At 43.2% G+C, this 24,946-nt stretch overlaps 2 protein-coding genes across 2 annotated transcripts in view; one reads left to right on the top strand and one right to left on the bottom strand.

Moving 5' to 3' along the window:
- LOC147707026 (uncharacterized) overlaps positions 1-24,946 on the top strand; it is a 686,292-nt gene that overhangs the window by 36,759 nt on the left and 624,587 nt on the right. The window contains exon 4 of the mRNA XM_086925617.1: positions 8,519-10,864. Coding sequence (XP_086781743.1) covers positions 8,519-10,864 — 2,346 coding nt within the window. The remainder of the gene's footprint in view (positions 1-8,518; positions 10,865-24,946) is intronic.
- Positions 18,002-23,197, bottom strand: LOC147707027 (uncharacterized). The gene is made up of 2 exons (XM_086925089.1): positions 21,948-23,197; positions 18,002-18,101 (listed from the first exon to the last, which is right to left on the bottom strand). Exons 1-2 carry the CDS (start codon positions 23,195-23,197, stop codon positions 18,002-18,004), a joined length of 1,350 nt encoding a protein of 449 aa, XP_086781215.1.

Raw genomic sequence — 24,946 nt, 5'->3', positions numbered from 1 at the left:
AAAAATTTTCAGGAGATTTTCTATCAACATCGAGAGAGGCTCCTCTTCAGCCAGATTCATGTTGACATCGTCGGCATGATTCAGCGCTAGATTTTGGTCAACTCCTGGAAGTCTTGAACTCTGGACCTTTCAGCGTAATGAACCTGAAATCCAGGCCAGGTCGCCGTAGGAGATCGCCGCTTGACTCTCGTTATTGAGTCGGTCATTTTATGGAGCTTTTTTCCAAAAGTTGCTTTAAAATTCTCCAAACTTCTGGAACGTCTTCCTGAAGTTCTTCTTGTGGTTTCAAAGTGTCCAACACACCAATACCAGGGTCTAGAAGCTCTGAGATGGTACTTGGGATGTTGGGACTACAATCCCCACAATGCACCTGGCCAAATCCTTAAAAGTTCTCTGGACACATTTCAGGATCAGCACTTCTTGGTGGAGATAATGCAGATGAGCTGTGTTAGCTTGTAGCATGCAGTTTGTCTACTCCTTAATCCTTATGAAGCCAGTCAAAGTCCTTAGGCTTGTAATTCCAGATTGTGCAGCATGTGCATTCCTTTGAGTCCAGATCAGTGTTCCAGCAGGACAGTAATTATTCTCCTTGTAGTTTCAGGCAGTAGATGTGAAGTTGACATGCAGCTCTCACATATTTATTCTGTGTTCTTGGGCGGAAAGCTGGAGGTACTCCTGGCGAATGGGATGCAGGGTGCCCCCCAGGGGTATGACCATTTCCTCCAAAGTGTGGCATATTCCTGTACCAGAAAGCACTATTCTTCCAAAATCCAAAATGGAGTAAGTCTCTCCTGAAGAGTTAGATGTGGCTAAGCCAATGTATTGGCGTGGCTAAGATTTTCTAACACTCCCCTTCCAGCCCCTTTACTAATCTAATTACAGGGGCTCCTGTTTTGCTCGGGTGTCGGATGTTGGGGTGAACCTGTGCTGTCCTAAAGTGTCATTCTCTATTTGAGGACCAGTGTGGCTTCTCCATCTCATCCTGCCATTTGCTTCCGCAGCTGCAGTTCTCCACCCACAGGAAATCCTTTTTCTATCCAGCAGGCCACTTCACACCTCATTAAGACAGCTTGGCTCAGCCTGGCAGAGGCTGGCCAATCAGGAGAGGGAAGCGTTAAGGCTGGGTTTGGGTTTATAGAAAACATTTTTATAACTTTTGTTGTAATAGTATAAATCTAACAGTGACAAGTTGTTGGATTTATAATAACATTCATTTTGAGTCTTTGAATTAACTTTTTAGCTCGCTCATGTCAATATTGATACTTAAAAAAATACTCACATGTTAGCCAACAGAGCTTGTTTTCTACAATAGGAAAAACCAAATTGGCAGTTTTTCCCTCACCAGAACCTATAAAACATATTTTGCAATTGTATGTAATGGTCATGCAAACCACTGATGTTATGATTTTTCTATGTATAATTGTTTTTTGAATTATGATTTATGTGTTAACCCTTTCGATGCTGATGACGAGCTCAGCTCGTCATGATGCACAGTTGAGCTGTGCTGATGACGAGCTGAGCTCGTCATGAATACAGCAGAAGAGTAATTTCCAGCACAGGGGGGGAAAACACCTAGCAGCCAAGGTGTTAAAACTACTTTAGGTCGTGTTACAACCTCTTACTGCAAATGTATAAGTAAGATAAACACTTGAAATGAGTTAATTAAGAATGAGTCTCTAAAACCAAATAAAGAGCTCACACTTGCTGATAAATAATAAACAGCGTTGAACCCGAGACCAGGCAATCTTTATTTCCTATTATGAATTTGTCCTGCCTGGTCCTGTAGGACAAAACCCCTCTAGCTAATATATACTAGGGGCATACAGGTAGGCTGTCAGCACCAATTGTAATTAAACCTAATGACCATACATCTTATAATCGGAGCACTGACCCTGGGTCTGGTAAGCAGAGCCCAGGGCACAGTCACAATCAGTTACCACCAGTATCAATCAAAAATGGGGGTGATCAGTGCAAAAAGGATAATTTTCTCAGAAATACCTATTGTTGTCCTTCCATCATATGTAACTCTCTGCTGCATGGTACCTGGTAACATACATAATTATATACCACGTTATCTATATGAATCTCACCATCTGGATTTACTCCAATGTTGTCTCTGTTACATTTCTTTCTCCCACAGAGTTTTAATACATCCAGGGCCAACAGTAATAGTCACCATCGCCATACTGAGTAAATGTTCTAGCAGTCACAATATCAACAGGCAACGGAGGATACAGTGTGCCAGTTAAATGGCCTCATATATGGAATAAGGCAAGGCTGCTCAAATCACTGAGTTGCCTTACTCTACACTCGGGAGGCATTCCATGGGTGTTGCAGTGAGTTTTCCCATACAGCCCTATGGATTTTGACACTTCACTAGATTTAAAAGAGCATATAAATCTTGGAAAACACCAAAACCTTACGGCTCCCGAGGTGAGGTGTAATGATGAGAAATATGTTTATTTCTCCTCGATCTTTCTTCTTTCCTTGTGCGCTGCATTTTGCTGCACACATGGAAAGAGGAAAAAACCTCTTAGGATTGTTTGTAGATGCCTTGCTGCACTTCAATACACCAAATCCGCAGAAATGAGGGCCTATCTGTGCTGCAGGAGCAGTACACATGGAAAGAGGAAAAAACAAGGAGAAATAAACATATTTCTCCTCATTAAGGTTTTGGCATTTCCCAGATTCACATGCTCTCATAAATGTGGGAGAGTGTCAAAATCTGTGTGTTTTGTGTGGGAAAACCCACTGCAATACCCATGGAATGCCTTCCGAGCGCAGGGTGAGGCAACATAGCAATTTGCAATGCCTCTCCTTACTCAATAGCTATGAGGTTGTTCATAGCAACGCATTGTGGCTTTGCGTGGCCTCATAGATGTGAGTTTGTGATTTGTGCCGCCGTAGCATCACAAAAAGGGGCTTGTAAATACGCCCCTCTATATGTAGATCCCGAGCAGAACAAAAATACCCTAAAACTTAGTGGTAGCAGGCTTGCTGTAGCAAAACAAAGAGTGCAGACAGACAAACTTTCACTATGAAGTTGCTAAAAATAAGGGGTGCCGTTGCATAATATCAACATGAGGCACCACAGAATTGAACTCAGAAGGAGCGGACAGCTTTGGAATGTGCCAAAAAGAAAGAAGTCAGCAAAGCATGTGCAGGATAGTACATGGTCACTGAAGGATATCAGATGTGTGGCCATTAAGGTGCTGGCAGTGCACTTTGAGCCATTCGTTGCAAATTGTGACCTCTGCATACATGGATCATTATTGGAATAATGGTGGGCATTATGGGGATATTTTCAGCATGCTGGTGTGCACCCTTGTATTTTTTTAAACAGCTTTAATTAGAATACATTTTCATAATAAAGAAATGAAAGAGAAATTTATTAAAAAAATACAAATTATGAACATCACAGTCACCATAATGTCTGTTCATGTACACAGAGATAACCTAGCAGGTGGGAGGTACAAAAAAAGAAGGAAATGGAGAATGGAAAAAGAAAAGTAAAGCAAAATAGATCTCCCCTCCCTCCACCCTTCACCCCCAGAATCAGACAGCTCTCCCAGCCTTATCATGGCAGGCCCATGTGTTTCACTTTCCATGCACTGGCGTGTACATGCACATTCATGTCTCCTCCTGAACCTCAGTGCTCCTTTCGAGGTATTTTCTAGCACAGAATCACCTCCCTGATCTTCTATGAATTACATTAGATGGTAGTAGACAATTTCACCTGTCTGTTTATTTATTGCATCCTCCCATCCCTATTTGATAGCAATGGGGTTTTAATTAAACCACAAGCCTCTGGGTCTTTTTATGGTTTCAGAATGACACAAGGATGAATTTCATCATGCTACATAAAATTGATCTCGTTTCCAGGAAAGAATGAAATACCTCTGTTAAAGAGGGCGATAATACATGGCTAAATTCTTTGTAGAGGTCAGAAGGTCAGAAACCCATCCTAGTGCCTTATTATATGGAGAACCTTTATAGCTTACCGCACCGTGTCTTCTTTAATTACTTCATCCAGTTTATTTAGTCTTTTGAGTGAAATATCCGAAATGGACACATCCTACAAATATTCATCTTGTCATGTGCAGACTCAGGATCCGCCTTGTAAAGGTCCATGTAAAAGTCTACATATGTCTCTAGTACATCTTACTATGTTGTTTGGGCAATTCTCTCCTTATCTTTAATTCCTTGTATATAATTTCTGATTCTCGCCTTTCCGTATCTTGTATAATAGGAGCCTCTCTGTCTTATCCCCTTAGGTTGCTGTGTTGTTAATAGTTTCTAAGTAGGGCTCCTGGTTTTATGGTATTTTTGTTTTTGACATTTCTGTCTGTATTGATCCATATTTATATTTTGCTAATGTTATCTGTAGTTATCCATATTTATTTTGGGTTTTATAAAAACATTTGAAACCGGTATATTTCCACATTTATGTAACCGATAAATGTGCCTTCATGCTTGAACACCTGATAGGGTTTCAGCGATATGAACACCCACAGATGATAGATTAATACACGTATATGAAAATATGTACATTTTAGTGTCAAGGTTGTCGGTATCTCCTGTTGTTGAACGCTCTTTAGTAACTATACCTGTCAATTCGCAGAACTATTGACCAAGTAGTCATATCTGATAGTATTTAGAATCTGACAAAGATAATCGAATTTCTGTTTTTATCCACATTTAAAAACAGGACAAAGCAAGACAGCTAAATAAAAATTTTCTCTTTATATTTATCTGTAAAAACAGAAAACGTAGCTTTATTTATGAGTAGAGTCCTTAGACAACAGAGACTCTAATTCACCCAAGCTCTCCTCAGCTCCCTATATGTTAATCTTCAGCCACAACCAAATATAATAATAATGCGAAAGATAAATAATCTCCCCTAAGCACAGAGGAGCTTGTCAGAATCTTTGATCAGACAGAATTTAGAGTCTTTCTGATATAAGATAGCACAGGTATATAATCCATTGTGACACTAGATGTCTGCATCTGTCTCGCTTTCATTGCCCTCGTCTTTTTCTTTGGTGTAAACCATTCTCTATTATTCCACAGGCCTGCAAAGCATAATGGGATCGGTGTTGATTAATAGGTAGTCAGTACATAGATTTCTAAAATTGTGTTCTCTTTAATCCTCTCTATTACCCACTATACTATAGATAATTTAATGTAGGATATTGCTAATAAAAGATTTATGTTTTCTTATACTAGTCTTTGTAAAAAATGATTGAATGTTATTATTATGTATCCTACTCTACTCTATGCTGCTTTTCCTTTTAAATGTCATATTAGGAATCATGCTTATACTTACTAATGTGTTGAAAGCTCAAATCAAATCAATCAAACAAAGCTTTATTTGATTTCTGTTTAGAGAATCATAAGGGCGCATAAAATCATATATGTGTTGCACCCGATATCACAGCAAAAAAACATGTATTAAGTAAACGTCATACATTAAGTCATACAGTGTTCTGACATTAAAGGTCATTTGTTTGGAGCCTCTTTACATGTTTAAATTATTGGTCAACAAGACAGTCACATTAATATCAATTTCCTACATGTTACTACACTTTTTAAAAAAATTAATAAAATCAAAACTATACAATCATTTTCTAAAAACAGCAATACTAAAACGGTGGGATTACATTTTCTAAGACAAAGCTTTTTTTGAAAGGGTAAAATCTATTTTTTCCTTTGGACAGTATGAAATTTAAGGAATAGAACAACGGGGAGTGTTGTTTGCTCTGAACAATCATCAAAAGGGCACATTTGCATAACTCTTGAATAATCATTCATATTTGGGAAGCTTATTTTCTATGCAGTGTCCCAAGTCTAAATCTTGTCAATAGTAATCTTTCATAAGTACAGCAGAAAAGAGTGAGATAGGTTTGAATGCTATCTGTGATTAAGATTGTTTTGGTATACAATACTGTGGGCTTCGATATTTCCACTGTTAGTCTAAGTTATTCAAGGAGAGAAAATAATTTTTACTTTCAACACTTTTCTTGACCAACTGGTCATTGTGCTCGGCTCAGTGTACACCTCTGGGTGGCCTAAATCTTGCTTAGAGTCCCACAAATACTTTAGTCATGCAATTCTTAAGGCACCCTCCAGTTCAAAAATATCGTTTCAAATGTCCCTGTTAAGGTTGGTATTTACAGATGTCCACATCCTGTGCCACAGTAAGATTGGCTCCCCTTTTATAAGATCTGTGATGTATGAGCCCCCCGATTCAGAGGAACAGACATATGAAGAGCTACTGGCTGGGACTAGCAAAATATATCTTAAAAACATGTTTTCGACAACTTGCAGGGCCTGAAGATCGGAATATCCCCTGACCCCTGCGCCATCCATAGCCGTCGAGACCCACTTTGCCCTGTATATCTGTAGTAACTCGAGCGGCGGCCTCCTGTCCAGCTTTTTCACAAAATTAACTAGGGCGGCAGAGATTTTCATAAAAGCCAGTTTTCTGGCTTGCAAAGTTTGGGTCCATGGAACATTTTGGTAGAATAGAATGCCCAGGTAGCTAAATCTTTTCGTGAAATCTATTTTCTGTTTATTAATGTACATATCTCTACATTTATGGCATCCAGTGCCACATCTCATAATAAAGGTTTTTGATGTGTTTACCCTCTACCCCAGGTCATGCATAAAAGCCAAAAAACGATTTCATATTCTTTGTAGACCCACTTGAGTGCGAGACGTCAGGGCGGCGTCATCTGTGTACAATAAGGCGAGTATGGGTTGTCCTTCTACTTAGGGGAGGTCTTGGCACTTGGTCGCCAATGCTTGGCCTAAACTATTTATGTAAAGGTTAAAAAAAAGGGGGCCAACACGCAGCCTTACCTTACTCTCATCTTGATTTGGAACTGGTCTGTACATTCTCTGTTAGCCCGTATTGCACTCTTGCCTTGGCGTTGCTATGTCGTTTTCTTAAAAAGAAGATGATTGCGGACTCCACCCCTAGTTCCTGAAGAACCCTCCAGAGCTTATCGTGCCTCACACAGTCAAAGGCTGCAGTGAGGTTGACAAAGGAACAACCTGCCCTTCTTTCCAAGCGTATATCTCCCTATAATAATATTCATGTTTAAGTTTTGTTCCACAGTTCCTAGCCCCTTGCGAAACCCAAACTCTAACTTATTTTCCTCCGCCCAAGTCTTTCGAGCACGATACGCCTGACTACTTTTACCAAGGAATCTAGTAGTGATAATGGCCAATAAAAAGCAAGTCTTGACGATTCCCTTTTTGAAATATTACCACTAACAAGACACCGAAGCTTCACCACCCCACGCAATAAGAAACTGATGCATCACCTCCTCTCTGGTAAGGACCCGACGCATCAACTCCCCTAGGCAACAGTAAGGAACTGACGCATCACCTCCCCCGGCACTAGGAACCAACGCATCACCTTCTCTGAGTGCAAGAAACCAACGCATCACCTTCCCTGTGGCCCATGTTGTTTGTTTGCATGACGCATCCCAGGTACTTTTTGTGAAAGGTGTCGCATCTGCAATTTGCTTTTATACTAAACTATTTCCACCATCTGAAAGTCATATTTTTATTACTGTATTGTGGATTTTTGTCTTGTTTTGGTTTAGATAAATATCACTTATTTTTTTAAACGGGTGTGGTGTCCATTTGTAGATTTTTCACTGTATTGCAGTATGTGTGTGAGCAGGAATTATTTTAGAATAGTATCCCCCTTACACTGACTAGAAGCAAGGGTTCCTATTTGGATAAAGGTACCTACCTCTGCCAACTATAGACCCCCTTTTCTAACAGACACTCTTTGTTATATGCCTGTGCCTGTGGCTCAGGCTGATAAATTGGGTTCAAGGCTTTTAACAACCAGTATATCTGAGGTTGAAGGGATAAATGGTAATTGTAGGAGGCCTTGTGCTGCTTCATTTCACTGTTTGCCATTCTATTGAACTTTATTTCATTTAGAGCATTCTATACTTTTTGGATGGCATGTTTTGATAACATTGTATCCCTCTGTCTTGCACTACGCCACAACTGAAAGGTTGTCTGCCTAGTAGAGGCCCTTGCGGCAGCTCAGACCTGAACTTGAGCCTTTAATGGCCAGCACAGTGTTCGGCAGCAGTCTGTAAAGCTATAGAAAGTAATGGTGGAGGTATTTCAACTCTCAGACTTAGTTCACAAACAATTTTCTTTGTGCTGCTTTAGGAGCACCAAGCTTATCTGAATTGTGCCCTCTGAATAAAGCAAATCAGTTTCACGTGAAAAGGTGTACTTGAATCATAAATGAAACAGAGTAAAGACAATACACATAAGCATGTTCATAAAAGTTCCACTTTAGTGAGGAATAGATCTTATGTTGTTGAGTGTGCCTTTAATTAATTAATTGTAGTGCTTACATTCTAATGTTAAGTATGACACATTGGAAATATAGTTGGGCAGCACATCCTAGTAATTTGGATTATCTAAAATGTATCAGATGTCCTAGGCATATCTTGCTTAACTCCTTTTTTATTTTCTACAGAGTGCTCCCTAAATGCGACTACAATTCAGTGTTCATGCGAAGAGGGATACAACTGGCCCTTTGACACTTGTGTCGCAAGGCCCAACTGTTTCAGCTCACCAGAGGGCTGCAACTGTGTCGAATCATTTCCTTCAAAGGGGGCGTATTGTCTACCGGTACCTGCTACAACTCTGATGACAACAATGAAAAGTACCACTTCATTTACAACAGTAAGATCTGCAATGCCAATAACAACAGTGACCACTACACCAGTACTAACAGTGACCATTGCAACACCAGTAACAACAGTGACTACTACACCAGTAACAACAGTGACTACTACACCAGTAACAACAGTAACTACTACTAGACCAGTAACAACTGTGACTACTACAACAGCAATAACAACAGTGACCACTACAACACCAGTAACCGCAGTGACCGCTATAACACCAGTAACAACTGTGACTACTACAACAGCAATAAAAACAGTGGACACTACAACACCAGTAACAGCAGTGACCGCTATAACACCAGTAACAGCAGTGGCCGCTATAACACCAGTAACAACTGTGACTTCTACAAAAGCAATAACAACAGTGGACACTACAACACCAGTAACAGCAGTGACCGCTATAACACCAGTAACAGCAGTGACCGCTATAACACCAGTAACAGCAGTGACCGCTATAACACCAGTAACAACTGTGACCTCTACAACTGCAATAACAACAGTGGACACTACAATACCAGTAACAGCAGTGACCGCTATAACACCAGTAACAACTGTGACTACTTCAACAGCAATAACAACAGTGGACACTACAACACCAGTAACAGCAGTGACCGCTATAACACCAGTAACAACTGTGACTTCTACAACAGCAATAACAACAGTGGACACTACAACACCAGTAACAGCAGTGACCGCTATAACACCAGTAACAGCAGTGACCGCTATAACACCAGTAGCAGCAGTGACCGCTATAACACCAGTAACAACTGTGACTACTACAACAGCAATAACAACAGTGAACACTACAACACCAGTAACAGCAGTGACCACTATAACACCAGTAACAACTGTGACTTCTACAACAGCAATAACAACAGTGGACACTACAACACCAGTAACAGCAGTGACCGCTATAACACCAGTAACAACTGTGACTACTACAACAGCAATAACAACAGTGGACACTACAACACCAGTAACAGCAGTGACCGCTATAACACCAGTAACAGCAGTGGCCGCTATAACACCAGTAACAACTGTGACTTCTACAACAGCAATAACAACAGTGGACACTACAACACCAGTATCAGCAGTGACCGCTATAACACCAGTAACAGCAGTGACCGCTATAACACCAGTAACAGCAGTGACCGCTATAACACCAGTAACAACTGTGACTACTACAACAGCAATAACAACAGTGAACACTACAACACCAGTAACAGCAGTGACCACTATAACACCAGTAACAACTGTGACTTCTACAACAGCAATAACAACAGAGGACACTACAACACCAGTAGCAGCAGTGACCGCTATAACACCAGTAACAGCAGTGACAGCTATAACACCAGTAACAGCAGTGACCGCTATAACACCGGAAACAACTGTGACTTCTTCAACAGCAATAACAACAGTGGACACTACAACACCAGTAACAGCAGTGACCGCTATAACACCAGTAACAACTGTGACTACTACAACAGAAATAACAACAGTGGACACTACAACACCAGTAACAGCAGTGACCGCTATAACACCAGTAACAGCAGTGGCCGCTATAACACCAGTAACAACTGTGACTTCTACAACAGCAATAACAACAGTGGACACTACAACACCAGTAACAGCAGTGACCGCTATAACACCAGTAACAGCAGTGACCGCTATAACACCAGTAACAGCAGTGACCGCTATAACACCAGTAACAACTGTGACTACTACAACAGCAATAACAACAGTGGACACTACAACACCAGTAACAGCAGTGACCGCTATAACACCAGTAACAGCAGTGGCCGCTATAACACCAGTAACAACTGTGACTTCTACAACAGCAATAACAACAGTGGACACTACAACACCAGTAGCAGCATTGACCGCTATGACACCAGTAACAGCAGTGACAGCTATAACACCAGTAACAGCAGTGACCGCTATAACACCAGAAACAACTGTGACTACTACAACAGCAATAACAACAGTGACCACTACAACACCAGTAACAGCAGTGAGCGCTATAACACCAGTAACAACTATAACAACTACAAAACCGAAAACAACAGTAACAACTACAACGCCACTTACAACAGCAACAACAACAACAACACATGTACCTTTACCTGTTAAAGGTATGTAAAAAAAGTTAACATTTTTTAATTATACAATGTGGGTTTAACAAAGAACTGGAAAGATTTTTTTGCAAAAAACAATTGTTTGCATTGAAGTCCTCTTCTATTATTTGGGTGTGACAAAAGTTAATGAAACTCACAAGTTTTTGCCATCATCCTATTGCTTTTCTTGTCACTTTAAAAGCAAGCATGCCTTGAGGTCCACAGCCTTCCTGCTGCATTCCACTTTGAAGCTGCTGTGCTCCACATTATGTAATGCACACCTGCCCTCTTGGACTCTCCTTAACCTTTCAGGCAAGTTACAATGAGTAGGTCAGATGAACATGAAAACCCACAGATGTGTAAGTCTAAAATATCCCTCAAAGGACAAATCCTGAGGCAGCCTCTGGTTACTCTTGAGTACATGTTAACGAATGAAAATGATGGCTATTTCAAGGTATTTTTTACAATTTAGAGTGTTAAATATATTATACATATATTTCAGGGTTCTCATACTATTATAGGGTATTTTTCTTGCTATCATGTGCTTGTTAATCAATAGGAGATAAATGACACACACTCTTCAAATGTTCACTACAAAAATCATTCCCCTACACCGTGTATTATTGGGCTAGCTAGCATTGTCTGACGACCATTACTAGACACATCCTCAATCTGAGAGAAACTTGGTTTCCTGTTCTTTCTAACCAATGGTTTGAAAATGGATGGCAATGGGTTTCCGTTCATCCCTGCTGCACGTCAGATGTCATTCCAATGATTACAGCATGGTCTATGGCCACTCTATAGGCCTGGGCAGAGCTCACGGAGTTTCACTCTGTGGAATCCCACAGTTACAGAAAAACTCAGTGGAATTCCCCTGCATTGCTTGGGCTGGTGGAGTAAGGCTTCTTAACTGTGTCAAGCAGGACTAAACAACTTATACTGTTGTTACGGTGGGATTTTTGATCTCTTATCAGATCACTATAGATCTAGATCCATACTCAGGTTGACTGAACCTTTGTTACCTGTCATAGAGTAAAAAGCAATCCACTACTAGGTTAATCAGTTTAAGACTTTACACTACTCTGAAGAACAACTTACCACGAATAAGTTTTAAAAGTTTTATTATAAAGCCAAAGATAACTGGAGATACAAACATCTCAATATAAGGTTCAAAAGATACACTGACATTAGTACAAACATGAATTCTCTAAATGCTCTTAGGCGACAGAAGAATATCACCAAAACTAATTCAAAGATCATCAAGGTTGCAAGAATAGACACAAGTTGTAACTTGTGCGACATTTACAAAAGGGAAGGAAAATCCAAATTAGACTGTCCCTACACTAGACTAAGTGACATCCCTACTTAGCGAGATCTTAACCTAAAAAGGTGTCAGCCGTGGTGACTTCAAAAGAAGATCACTCACTTTCCCTTAGTCTTTGTTGTAAATCTGTGTATCGCAGTTATGCGCTATCTGCCTACCCATCCGCTCTCTTAGGTTCCTCAGGTCATCTGCTCTAACTCCACCCAGGGGTGCTGTCCCTAATACAAAATCACAATTACAGTAGAAACGCCCCTCAGAGACGCCCCTCACGTACACCCCTCACGTGGTGTCGGTTCTGGCTTTTTCCATGCTGATACTCCTCTGGGCTCATTGTTAGCGTTGACCTTGCTTCTCAGGCTCTTCTCCGGCAAGACGGTACCCCCCAGGAAATTGATTGGAACCCCCTCGCACCTGCAAACAGACACCCATGAAGTGGGCCCCAAATTCCGGCCTCCAGCTTATCTCCTAAGTCGTAAACCTTCGAGCATGGTCCACGGTTTATGCTTAACACAACCTAATTCTAACTAGCACATGCAGATCAAAAGAATCGACCTTATCTCTTCAGGCCTACTAGAATTACATGAAACAGGCCTGTGCACACTATGAACCCTTATTTCTCAGCCTAAACAGTATTCTAACTTATTACACACACTGGTTATAGGGAACACTTCTATAAAACGTATATTTTCAGTTCTATGATCAATAATACTTTGAATTATGACAACAGTAATCCATATCATGTGAAATTGTAAAGGCATGTATTCTTTCTCAGTGAACTGCCATGAGGCCTACACATGTCTACGTTTAGCAGCATTACATTCTCCTCTGCAACAGCCACATAACATGGAATTTAATATCATTCTAACATCTCTAAACACTCCTACATTAGGTTTTCATACTGATATATGCATTCTGTATTAATTAAACACTCTTATATGTATGCACTCTATAAATTCGACACTCTTATATGTTTCTTTAACTAGACTGGTGCAAGGTTCTTGTAAATATGGTGCACCTCTACATTTTACTTAATTTGCGCTCTCTCACTGTGATGTGGCCAGTTCTGAAAAGAATAAACATGATATAAATATATGCAGAAGAGCATAATTCGCATGTTTTGCTCAGCTATGCGTTTTTCTTTTCACTTCAGCTGGACTCATGGAAATGGTTAAGGGATATCGCTAACTCTCTACACAAACACTTTATGACAAGGAGGCGGGGCAGGCTGACGCTACTTGGCTCAACCGCCTGATTTCATTGCACACTGAACCACTTTCCCTGGGTGTTTAGAATCTGTCCCACTTGGGGTGCCGTCAGTCCTCTTACGTTGACCATTCCCAAGAACTCTCCCTGTACAGAAGTTCCCCTTTGTCATGTATTACCCACACTCAACAGCCCACCTGTGGCACGACTCACCTCGCGAGTACAGGCACTGTGGCGAGTCGAGGTCCAGGCCAGAGCTGACCAGAGAGATGAAGTCCAAGAGCATCGCAAACCAACCTCCAACTTTACCCATTCCATGACCCACTTTTTCCCACACATTCACCTGTGTCAGATCCTCAATCTCATGATGAATTTCAGTGATGTTCTGTATATATTTTTCAAGAGGTTTTGAATTGTCTGGAATGTAAGTGCAACATTCCTGGACCTTCAAAGCCTTACAGACTCCTCCCTCTTTGGCTAACAGAATGTCTAGAGCAAGTCGGTTCTGGATAACCATTGCCCTTATCGATTGCATCTCTCCCTCCACCAGCATTAGTGATCTAGCAGTACTGGCAGACAACCTATCTACAACTGTTGCCAATCTCCTAATCTTGACATCATTCAGTATTAACCCTAAAAGAGGGAACATAGCACCAAATACGTCTCCAATTACCTCATCATTGCTTACATCCCTTCTCCCTCTGGCTTGAGTTCCTCCCTCTATGATTTCTAGATCCTTAATATGGTATATTTTGGGGAAGACAATTGCCAAATAACATGATCCGTACCAATTATCCGGTAATTTCACGTATGCATTTCTTCCACAGACAAAATATACATTCGGGATCACCTGCATTCCCTTCAAGAAATCCTTTGTATAGTATTCTATTTGGAAAGCATGTTCACAACTTTCTTCTCCCACAAACACATTCTCATAGTAGGTTTTACCCCTGTATATACATAGTTTCCCTCTTTGCACTCGATCTAAAGCTATTGGACCATTACTACCCTTCCTTTTGTGTGACTTTTCCTCCTCGGTCCAATCTGTTTTCCATTGGCCCGAAGCCTTTAGGATCTTCTGCCTCCTATATCGATCATCCAGCTGCCCTATAAACTTTTTCTCAATTTCTGACACTTTACAAGTCAAATTATTTCTTCGGGCATATAAAGTTCCAGAGTTCTCCAAGGAATGAAAAATGTCCTTAATCGATCTTCACTATTATAATAATCCCACTTGTTCATATGCTTGTAGGCCGGGACCTCTGGTAAAACACCGTCAAAGTTTGAAAAATAACACTCAAAGCTATCGCGTCCATAAAATATACCATTCAGAAAAGTGGGTGGTGATGAACAGAGTGTCTGAATTAAGCAGACCACTCTTACCCTGTCCAAAGATCAGGGCTTGATCCATCACCGTTATTTATCTCACTGCACCATCCCAGCTCAGAACCTGGCTATATGCAAATCAGTCTGTCCCTGGCCCAGTACATCATGGGAACAGGGCAGACTAAACTACCAAGCCAATTCTTCACCAGAAAGGAGACAAGCTACCGGGAACCGGTTTCTGGCATTTCAGCCTTCTTCGGCCCGGCTTGCTTGAATCCTGATGGTGCAGTGAGAAAGGGACTCATGTCTGAGTATACCCTGCCACACCTATAGTGGCCAAAAACGATTCAGAAAAGGGGGTGGTGATGAACAGAGTGTCTGAATTAAGTAGACCACTCTTACCCTGTCCAAAGATCAGGGCTTGATCCATCACCGTTATTTATCTCACTGCACCATCCCAGCTCAGAACCTGGCTATATGCAAATCAGTCTGTCCCTGGCCCAGTACATCATGGGAACAGGGCAGACTAAACTACCAAGCCAATTCTTCACCAGAAAGGAGACAAGCTACCGGGAACCGGTTTCTGGCATTTCAGCCTTCTTCGGCCCGGCTTGCTTGAATCCTGATGGTGCAGTGAGAAAGGGACTCATGTCTGAGTATACCCTGCCACACCTATAGTGGCCAAAAACGATTCAGAAAAGGGGGTGGTGATGAACAGAGTGTCTGAATTAAGCAGACCACTCTTACCCTGTCCAAAGATCAGGGCTTGATCCATCACCGTTATTTATCTCACTGCACCATCCCAGCTCAGAACCTGGCTATATGCAAATCAGTCTGTCCCTGGCCCAGTACATCATGGGAACAGGGCAGACTAAACTACCAAGCCAATTCTTCACCAGAAAGGAGACAAGCTACCGGGAACCGGTTTCTGGCATTTCAGCCTTCTTCGGCCCGGCTTGCTTGAATCCTGATGGTGCAGTGAGAAAGGGACTCATGTCTGAGTATACCCTGCCACACCTATAGTGGCCAAAAACGATTCAGAAAAGGGGGTGGTGATGAACAGAGTGTCTGAATTAAGCAGACCACTCTTACCCTGTCCAAAGATCAGGGCTTGATCCATCACCGTTATTTATCTCACTGCACCATCCCAGCTCAGAACCTGGCTATATGCAAATCAGTCTGTCCCTGGCCCAGTACATCATGGGAACAGGGCAGACTAAACTACCAAGCCAATTCTTCACCAGAAAGGGGACAAGCTACCGGGAACCGGTTTCTGGCATTTCAGCCTTCTTCGGCCCGGCTTGCTTGAATACTGATGGTGCAGTGAGAAAGGGACTCATGTCTGAGTATACCCTGCCACACCTATAGTGGCCAAAAACGATTCAGAAAAGGGGGTGGTGATGAACAGAGTGTCTGAATTAAGCAGACCACTCTTACCCTGTCCAAAGATCAGGGCTTGATCCATCACCGTTATTTATCTCACTGCACCATCCCAGCTCAGAACCTGGCTATATGCAAATCAGTCTGTCCCTGGCCCAGTACATCATGGGAACAGGGCAGACTAAACTACCAAGCCAATTCTTCACCAGAAAGGAGACAAGCTACCGGGAACCGGTTTCTGGCATTTCAGCCTTCTTCGGCCCGGCTTGCTTGAATCCTGATGGTGCAGTGAGAAAGGGACTCATGTCTGAGTATACCCTGCCACACCTATAGTGGCCAAAAACGATTCAGAAAAGGGGGTGGTGATGAACAGAGTGTATCTAAGCAACAAACTACATGTGATTCCATAAGTCAATGGAAGATGATGATACCTAATAACTTCGTCTACAGAGGCTGGCAATTGCATGCAGACATAGCAGTACTTCGCATCCATAGCATCAATGTATTCATAAAGTAATTTATCATATGCATTTGATTTGAAATTTCCTTGTGATTCATCTACGTGCAACCTACGAGTTTCTGCTGCTAGCAAAGCTTTATCTTTCTCTGTATTGTAACCCCCTTTGACCAGCAGTAGTATGTTTCGGTGTCACTACAACTTTTGCTTCTTTTGTTGCCTTCTCTTCATTTTCATGTCCCACTATATATGATACAGTAACTACTAAAACTATAAGAAAAATTACTCCCACTAAAAGTGTGCCTACTATGCATTTTGCCTTGCGGTTCGGGTTGCCGGCCTCCATGATCTCAAGACAGTGTAGTTCTATTTTTCTGCCACAACTCAAAGTCTCTTTTCATTGCTCCTTCAACTGTGTTTTCTTTGCTTATTCGGTCTTTTCAAACCATACCTGGAAGCTGATAATCCCTTTTGCAAGATCAGTCTTTTGAATTATAGCAACAGACAACCCTAGCCCTTCTCCGTCCACTAAATGGAAAAGTCCCTAAATTTCTTCTTCTTCCACTTGGCGCTAGGTTATCTCTCAATCTGTTTATTTACAAAGTATTTAGCAGTCTGTAATCATGTGGGTTCCAGCGGCTCTAATCACGTATTCTAAAATTTCTAAGCGAAGAATGATCTCCTCGAGTGCTGGTATCATTGGACCAAAAGTCGGAAATTCTACTCTGTTTAAAACCAGTTCTCTTATTCTGCTCAGATAAGGAGGATTGGGGACAGTGAGTGTCAGCAACCCTTCGATCTCAAGTCCAGGTACCAACAACACCACTTCCAATGTTATGATTGGGTCAGTACTGGTCACTGTCACTTCCCTCACCCTCCCAGATCACCGTGCACTGGACATCTGTTGCTAGGTAGGTCCACTCAGGAGTGGCGTATCTTCTGCAGGGCACTCGCACCCTCCTTGATCTTCTTGGACCCTCCTGTTCTTGATTCTGTGCACATTCGTCCAGATCTGAGTCATCAGATATAGGAGCAAGAGTTCTCTCTGGAGTTGGCTTCAAGCTCAGCCTCTTCTTACTTTCAGGCCAACTAGCTTCTCCACGCCTTGTTCTCCTATTTCTTGTCCTCACACTCGGTTCTTGATCACTTTTGACTTGATCAGTGTCTGAGCCGTATTCACAGCAACTTTCTCCTTCTGTGGCAACTTCAGTTTCACTGTCGTCTTGTCTTTCTTCTGCTTGATCTGAAGCACTCCCAGCTTCCTCCGACACCCCCACAGCTTGACTGATCCCCTCTAGTGGTTCGCCGTCCACAGCTGGATTTTCATCTGTGAGAGGAGCTGTTTCTTCCAGGGGTGCTGGAACTCTTCGAGTATGGGAGGCGTGAATCCAATTTGGCAGCCCTCCACACTTTACGGCAGTATTCGTTGTCAGAATTATCTGGTAGGGCCCCTTCCAGCGCACGTCTAGGCAGTTCTTCCGGACGTGCTTCTTGACCAGCACCCAGTCACCGGGGCACAGGTCGTGACATGGGTCTCTGGAATATGGAATTTCAGCAGCCTGCACCTGAAGAGACACAGAATGAATGACATCAGAAAGTCCCTTGCAATAATCCAGGATCACATCATCTGTGATATTCAACAAAGCTGTAGTTGGAACAGATGGAAGTCTCATTGCCCTCCCCATTAGAACCTTGTGTGGAGAGATGCCTGTTCTCCTGTCTGGTGCGCTACGCATACTCATGAGTACCAAGGGCAGGGCATCAGGTCAGCTTAAGGACGTCGATGAACACACTTTGGCCATTCGGGATTTTATAGTTCCATTTATCTGCTCCACGATCCCCGAAGCCTCTGGTCGATAGCTACAGTGCAACTTCTGATCAATATTTAATGCAGAGCAAAGCATCTTCACAACTTCACTGTTGAAATGTGTCCCTCTATCTGATTCCAAAGAGGTCGGCACCCCGAAGCGTGGTATTAACTCTCTAAGCAACAACTTTGCTACTGTGAGTGTATCGCACATGCGTGTAGGGTATGCCTCGACCCATCTGGAAAATATGCATACAACCACCAGAACATACCTGAGGTGGTTGCTTTTTGGCATCTCAATAAAGTCTAATTGCATTCGGTTGAAAGGCCCACCAGACCTCCCAATGTGACTCAATGTAACTGGTGTCCTTTTCCCTACGTTCAATTGCTGACATGTTACACACCTTTGACACACTGCTTCTGCGGCAACTATGAACTTTGGGTTATACCAAGTCTGCCTAAATACCTGCAGCATGGCATCTCTTCCTAAATGTACTGGACCATGTATCTGTCGTGCCATTGGACTCACTAACTCATTTGGTAATACTGCCCTTCCATCTGCTGAAATCCACAAATCCATTTCACTTTTTACACAACCTGCAGTTTCCCATGTCTTTTTCTCAAAATCTGATGCGTTTTCTTGCATGTCTTTTAAATCATCCCAAGTATCAACTGTTTCTAGCATCATGTTTAACTCTGTCTTTTCCTGTGTCCCACCCACTTCCACTTCCGTGAAAGAGTATCCTTGCTCCGCACAGTAGCGAGCAACCTCATCGGCATAACGATTTCCTTGGGACACAAAATCTGTACCTTTGGTGTGTGCTGCAAATTTAACAATGGCAATTGCTGCCGGACCTTGTAACGCTTCTAACAATAGTCGCACAAACTCCCCATTTCGAATAGGCGAACCTGAAGAAGTCATGTAACCTCTCTGAGACCACAATTGCCCAAAGTCATGAACTACACCGAAACCATATTGGCTATCTGTGTAAATGGTGACTCGAATTTTGCTACCTGCTAAACAGGCACGTGTCAATGCAATGATTTCGGCTACCTGAGCGGAGTGTACTCCTTCCAGGTAAGCGGCTTCCACAACTCCAGTAATGGTGCAAACAGCATAAGCTGCTCTCAACTGACCAGTATTGTCTCTTACACATGAGCCATCAACAAAGAAAATTTCATCAGGGTCAGTCAACGGCTCATCCACAATATCTGGTCTTGGCTTGGTGCATAGTTCAGTCACATCAAGGCAATCGTGATCTTCACATTCTTCGTCTTCTATATCATTAGGGAGTGGCATCAAAGTGGCAGGATTCAAAACAGAGCACCTCTTAAGGGTCACGTTCTCCGCAGCAAGAATAACTTGCTCGTAGCGCGTGAGCCTATTATTGGTCAAGTGCTGTGTCTTGGTCCTGGTCATTAACAGTTCTACAGAATGAGGTACATACACCACTAATTGATGTCCCATCACAATGCTTTCACACCTTTCAATGCTGACACCCGTTGCAGCAACGGATTTGAGACACCCGGGCAACGCTGCAACTACTGGGTCTAAAGTAGCCGAAAAATATGCAACTGGTCTACGGGCATTTCCATGAATTTGTGCTATGACTGACAAAGCACAACCTTCTCTTTCGCAACAGTATAGTGAAAATGGTTTTTCGTAATCTGGCATTCTCAAAGTTGGAGCACGGCACAAGTCCTCTCTCAGCTGTAGGAACGACATCAAACAATCCTTGTCCCATGGTACCGGATCACTCACCTCCTTGTGCATTTTTGTAAGGGTTTTGCTTTCAGGGAAAAGTTAGCTATCCACTGTCAGCAATAACCAACCATTCCTAGGAACATCCTGACCTCTCTTTGTGTCGTAGGCGAATTTATCTTCATGATCGCCTCTATCCTGTCTGGTGACACCTTCACCTTTCCTTTTTCAATTCGGTGACCCAAGTACTGTACTTCTGTCAGACAGTACTGCAATTTGCTCGGAGACACCTTATGCCCATTTTCAGCTAAATGGTTCAGCAAGGCGATGGTGTCTATCTTACAAGCTTCTTCTGTTCCTGACGCAACAAGTAGGTCGTCTATGTACTGAACTAGAACTGAGTTCTGTGGTAGTACTAGACTTTCAAGATTTTTCTTCAGGAGCTGGTTGAAAATCGATGGGCTTTCTGTATACCCCTGTGGGATACGACACCAGGTTAGGGCACGATTTTCCAGCTTAAATGCAAAAAGAAACTGGCTCTCCTCATCTAATGGAATTGAAAAGAAAGCCTGGCAAAGATCTATCACTGTGAACCACTCAGCTTGGAATGGTATCTGAAACAATATCACTGATGGATTCGGTACCACTGGACAACATGAAACAACTATGTTATTAACCCTTCGGAGATCCTGTACTATTCTAAATTTCCCGCTAGGTTTCTGCAAACCCATAATCGGGGAGTTGCACGGACTACCCACGATTTCCTTCAGTATTCCCTGCTTACTCATGGAGTCGATCACGGGTTTTATTCCTGCAATCGTCTCCGGGGTCAATTTGTATTGAGGCGTTCTTGGATATTCAACATTTGGTTTTATCATGATTTTCACTGGTTCTACTCCTTTAATCAATCCTATCGCTTCTCCAGTGAAATCCCATACTTCAGATGACCCAGTATCTCTTAAGTTCCAAGGGAGCTCTTCCACCGTCAGGGTAGGATACAGTTCTACGCATACTCTTGAATTTGCAACTTTAAAGGTGGCGTCATCATCGTTCGTCTGTACCTCTACTCCCTGAGGCGTGCAGGATATTGTGCAATTTAGTTTGCACAATAAGTCTCTTCCTAACAGACACACAGGGCTAGAATCACATACTACAAACTGATGTTCATCGCTATAGTTTCCTATTCTCACTAGCACTGGTTCCGTCAAAGGGTTAGTCATTCTCCTATTTGCAACTCCTACCACTTGAATTGTTTCCCCCGACATTGGCAGATCCGGAACCTCGGCTGATCTCAAAGTTGATCGAGTAGCTCCGGTATCTACTAAGAATGTTGTAGGACACCCCGCCACCTCAGCCTCAACAAACGGTCCTCTTTGGTCCACCTCTAGAACTACCCCGAGGGTACAGTCCTCCTCTCTTCTCACACGCCGTCCAGTCAATGGATCAACGTAGTAACACTCTTCTCCTCCTACTAAAAGAGGCATTTGTCTATAGGTCTTGCCCCCTGTCGTAATCTTTGGTGGTTGCGGGAACTGAGCTCGAGGAGCCGAAGTCCCCCCTTTGGCCACCTTACCCTTTGGTACTGTCACCCCTTGGACTGGAACGGTCTGAACTTCCTCCTCCTCTACTTCCAGTTCTCCGTTTTCAGGGTTATAGGGACACTCGCGTTTCCAATGTCCCACCTGGTGACACTGGTGACACTTTGTCGTCTTTTTCAATGTAGCAAAGTCTATTCTAGGTCTCGGATTTTCCTTGTTGTCCCTATTGTGACTATTTGATCTCCTTCCCATCGTCCCTGTTCCCTGTTGCTGCTGTCCACCCTTTCCAGCCGACTGCATCTGAACCATCATCAACTTCTCCTTAAGTTTCTTTGCTTCGGAATCTATTTCATCACTGCAATACCTTGCGTATCTAAAAATGTCATGCAATGGTTTGTTTTGCCAGCAAATTAAGTGTTGCTGAATCATCAAACAAATATCTGGTCTCAACCCCAAAACGAACTTCGATACAAACTGTCCTATGTCTTTGGGTTCCATTACATCTAATCCACTGTATTGTTTGAACGTTTTCAGCAATCGCTCATAAAATTCAGGGACTGTCTCCTTGGGTTCCTGTCTAGTTCGGTCTATTTTCACCCAATCTATATCCTGCGGTGGCACCTTATCTTTCAGCCATGTCATCACCTTTTCATATTTTATCATTACTCTTTCTGACGGACCATTAGTATGAGCATCTCTTTCTGGTTCTGCTGTGGGCCATTCGACACTAACTTTGCATGCTGTCCACAAGTCTCCTGGGACCACAATGTCGAATAAAGTGTTCAAATCAATCCACAGTACTTTTGAAATCTTGACAAACCTCTCTACCTGTTTGTACCATTCTACCGGATTCTCTCTTAACTTCGGAAATGAATTGGTAAACGCAGCCAAATCTCCCCTACTCCAGGGCACATGTACATAACTCCCATTCGCTATTTCTCGCAAAGGGAATGCCTCCATCCGCAGTGGCCCTCCCTCCGGGGACATCACAACCGCGCTCCGCCTGACAGCCTCTTTCTTGGACCACCTTTCTTCCCATTTATCCAGATCTCTCCATGCTCTTATTCCTGTGATCAGTTCCCTTATGTGTGTTTTTAATCCAGTTGTCCTCCTCTCATCCAGGTCCTGATCTGAATAATGCAACCTATGGTTACCCTGTAATGCCTTTGTTCTCGACAAGTCTACCATATACTTGTCTGCCAGTTCAGATAATTTCTCGTGAGTTGCTCTTGCCTTTCGAGTAATATCCTTTGCTATAAACAGCAGCTCATCTTGCTCGTACATGTCAATCCTTTCTAAAGGCAACGCACCATCTATTATCTCGTCCAGGTCAGATTTTAAACTGGTCACATCGAGCCTTTTTGCCTTTATCACAGCTTTCAGTGTCCTGTCTCTAGAGAGCCCATTTATGTCTCTCCCATCACAGCTCTGAGTCCTACGTCTGGGCTCAGGCGTGTTATGGGGAGTCCTCCCATGCTCCCATCTCTCCAGGTCCCATGCAGTTCTATCCTCTCTTGGTGTATGGTGAAACACTTCTCTATTCCCTATAGTCCCACATTTCCCATTCTGCCTGGTTTCTCTAGGTGCATGGTAAGACACTCCATTATTCCCCATGCTTTCGCAATTCCCCTGCTGTCCATGATCGCTCGACGCATGGCAAGGCCCTTCACGGCTCCCCATGTTCCCGCGATCCCGCTCCTGCCCATGATCGCTTGACGCATGGTGAGACCCTTTGCGGCTCCCCATGTTCCAGCGATTCCAATGCTGTATGTTATCGCCAGGTGCATGGAGAGTGCACTTAAAGGTATCCCTGTACTCTTGCGTCCTTCGGTCTCCCTCACTGTGAATGAGACGAGACGCCCCTCCACACTCTGTACTTCTACCTTCTCGCTCCTGCCTACTTCCACCGTGGATATGACGGGTAGCTCCTCTACTCTCCTGACTCTTACCGTCTCACTCCTGACCGCTTTCGCTAGCCCCGCAGTGAGACAATGTCCCATTGTCTCGACTTCCCCATTCAGCTTCCGCTCTTGACCTGTTACTCTGTGTTTCTGTGGCAGCATCCCATTCCCTCAAGTCAGCCCTCAACTCCTTAAAGGATTTCGGCCGTGGTCCTCTCAGATCCATCGGTCCTCTCTGACCCCCCTGTTCTGTTAATGGATCCACTGCTGAATTCAATGGGGTGCTCCATTTTATCGATCCTGGCAATTGCCTCCAGGCATTTGTCATGTTGTTCCTTCTTTCCATTTCAGCTCTTTCTCTGTCTAGCCGTACCTGTTCCTCCTCTCGCACTTTCTCTGGGTTATAAACTGACACTATAGGACCTATGGTAACGGGTACTTGAAGAGCATCTGGCAATTCATGAGACTCAACACGCTCCATTGCTGGCACCTTCTGCACCACAAACCTTCCGACTACCCTCTGTACAGGACTAGGTTGAGGTGTTTCCTCACCTTTGGTAGGTACCCGATCCGTTATAGGGAGTGGTCTATTCTCCTCTATGCCAAACCTATCTTCCCTTGGGAGCTCGATACCTTCCATCTCCCTATTGTACGGAGGCGGTCTATCTATCAACAACCTACTTATTAGGTCATCCTCTGACTCGCTCTTGTCGTCCTCCTCTGGGGTTCCCTTTTCTCTTGTAACCTCTCTCACTGGGTACAACTTATCCACTTCAATAGTCTGTACCCTCCATTACTTGGTTTCCGCATCCCATTTGGCATCTTGTACTGCTCTTACTGATCGTCTCACCCTTTCTTGACGCCTGTTCTGATTCCTGTCGTGCGCCGCCCTAATCCACGCATTAAGGGCCTCAAACTGTGTTGGTCTAGGCAAAGGTCTCAATGAAGACATAACTGCTTTTAGCTGGTGCAACACTTCTAATCTAAACGTTCCGTATTTCGGAAAAGTCAGTTCCTCGTTCCCTTCTGTAATCTTACTCCAAGTACCAAGCCACAGTATAGTATGCAACCCAACATTTGTAGCCATATAATGAGCTGGTGTACCCTCTGGCGGGGCCTCTTCCCCGTAATAAGATTCTCTCCTTTTTTCTCCTAAAGATCGCTCTCAAGCATTTAAAACACTTCATGTTCAAAATCTACAATTTTTTCCCTATTTCCCTGCGTTCGTTTATTTCCTGATGACAATCCACCAATCCCAGCGCGGCTCTCGCTAACCGGCCTATCCCAGCGCGGCTTCACACCAACCGGCCTATCACAGCGCGGTTCGCCTCAACCGGCCTATCACAGCGTGGCTTCACACCAACCGGCCTATCACAGCGCGGTTCGCGTCAACCGGCCTATCCCAGCGCGGCTCTCTCTGACGTCACTCGTCTCCCCTTCGCAGCAGTTCCCCTCCTCTCTC

The sequence above is a fragment of the Lissotriton vulgaris genome, chromosome 6 (assembly GCF_964263255.1).
Source record: "Lissotriton vulgaris chromosome 6, aLisVul1.2, whole genome shotgun sequence".
Lineage (NCBI taxonomy): Eukaryota > Metazoa > Chordata > Amphibia > Caudata > Salamandridae > Lissotriton > Lissotriton vulgaris.
This window is presented reverse-complemented; position numbering and strand designations above follow the sequence as displayed.

Bases quoted from the DNA above. Each gene is read 5' to 3' on its own strand.
- LOC147707027 (XM_086925089.1), bottom strand. From the start codon at position 23,197: ATGGGGAATAATGGAGTGTCTTACCATGCACCTAGAGAAACCAGGCAG. The intron at 18,102-21,947 runs GTATTGCAGTGA...GTGTCTCTTCAG, and splicing joins GACATTTTTAGATACGCAAG to GTGCAGGCTGCTGAAATTCC.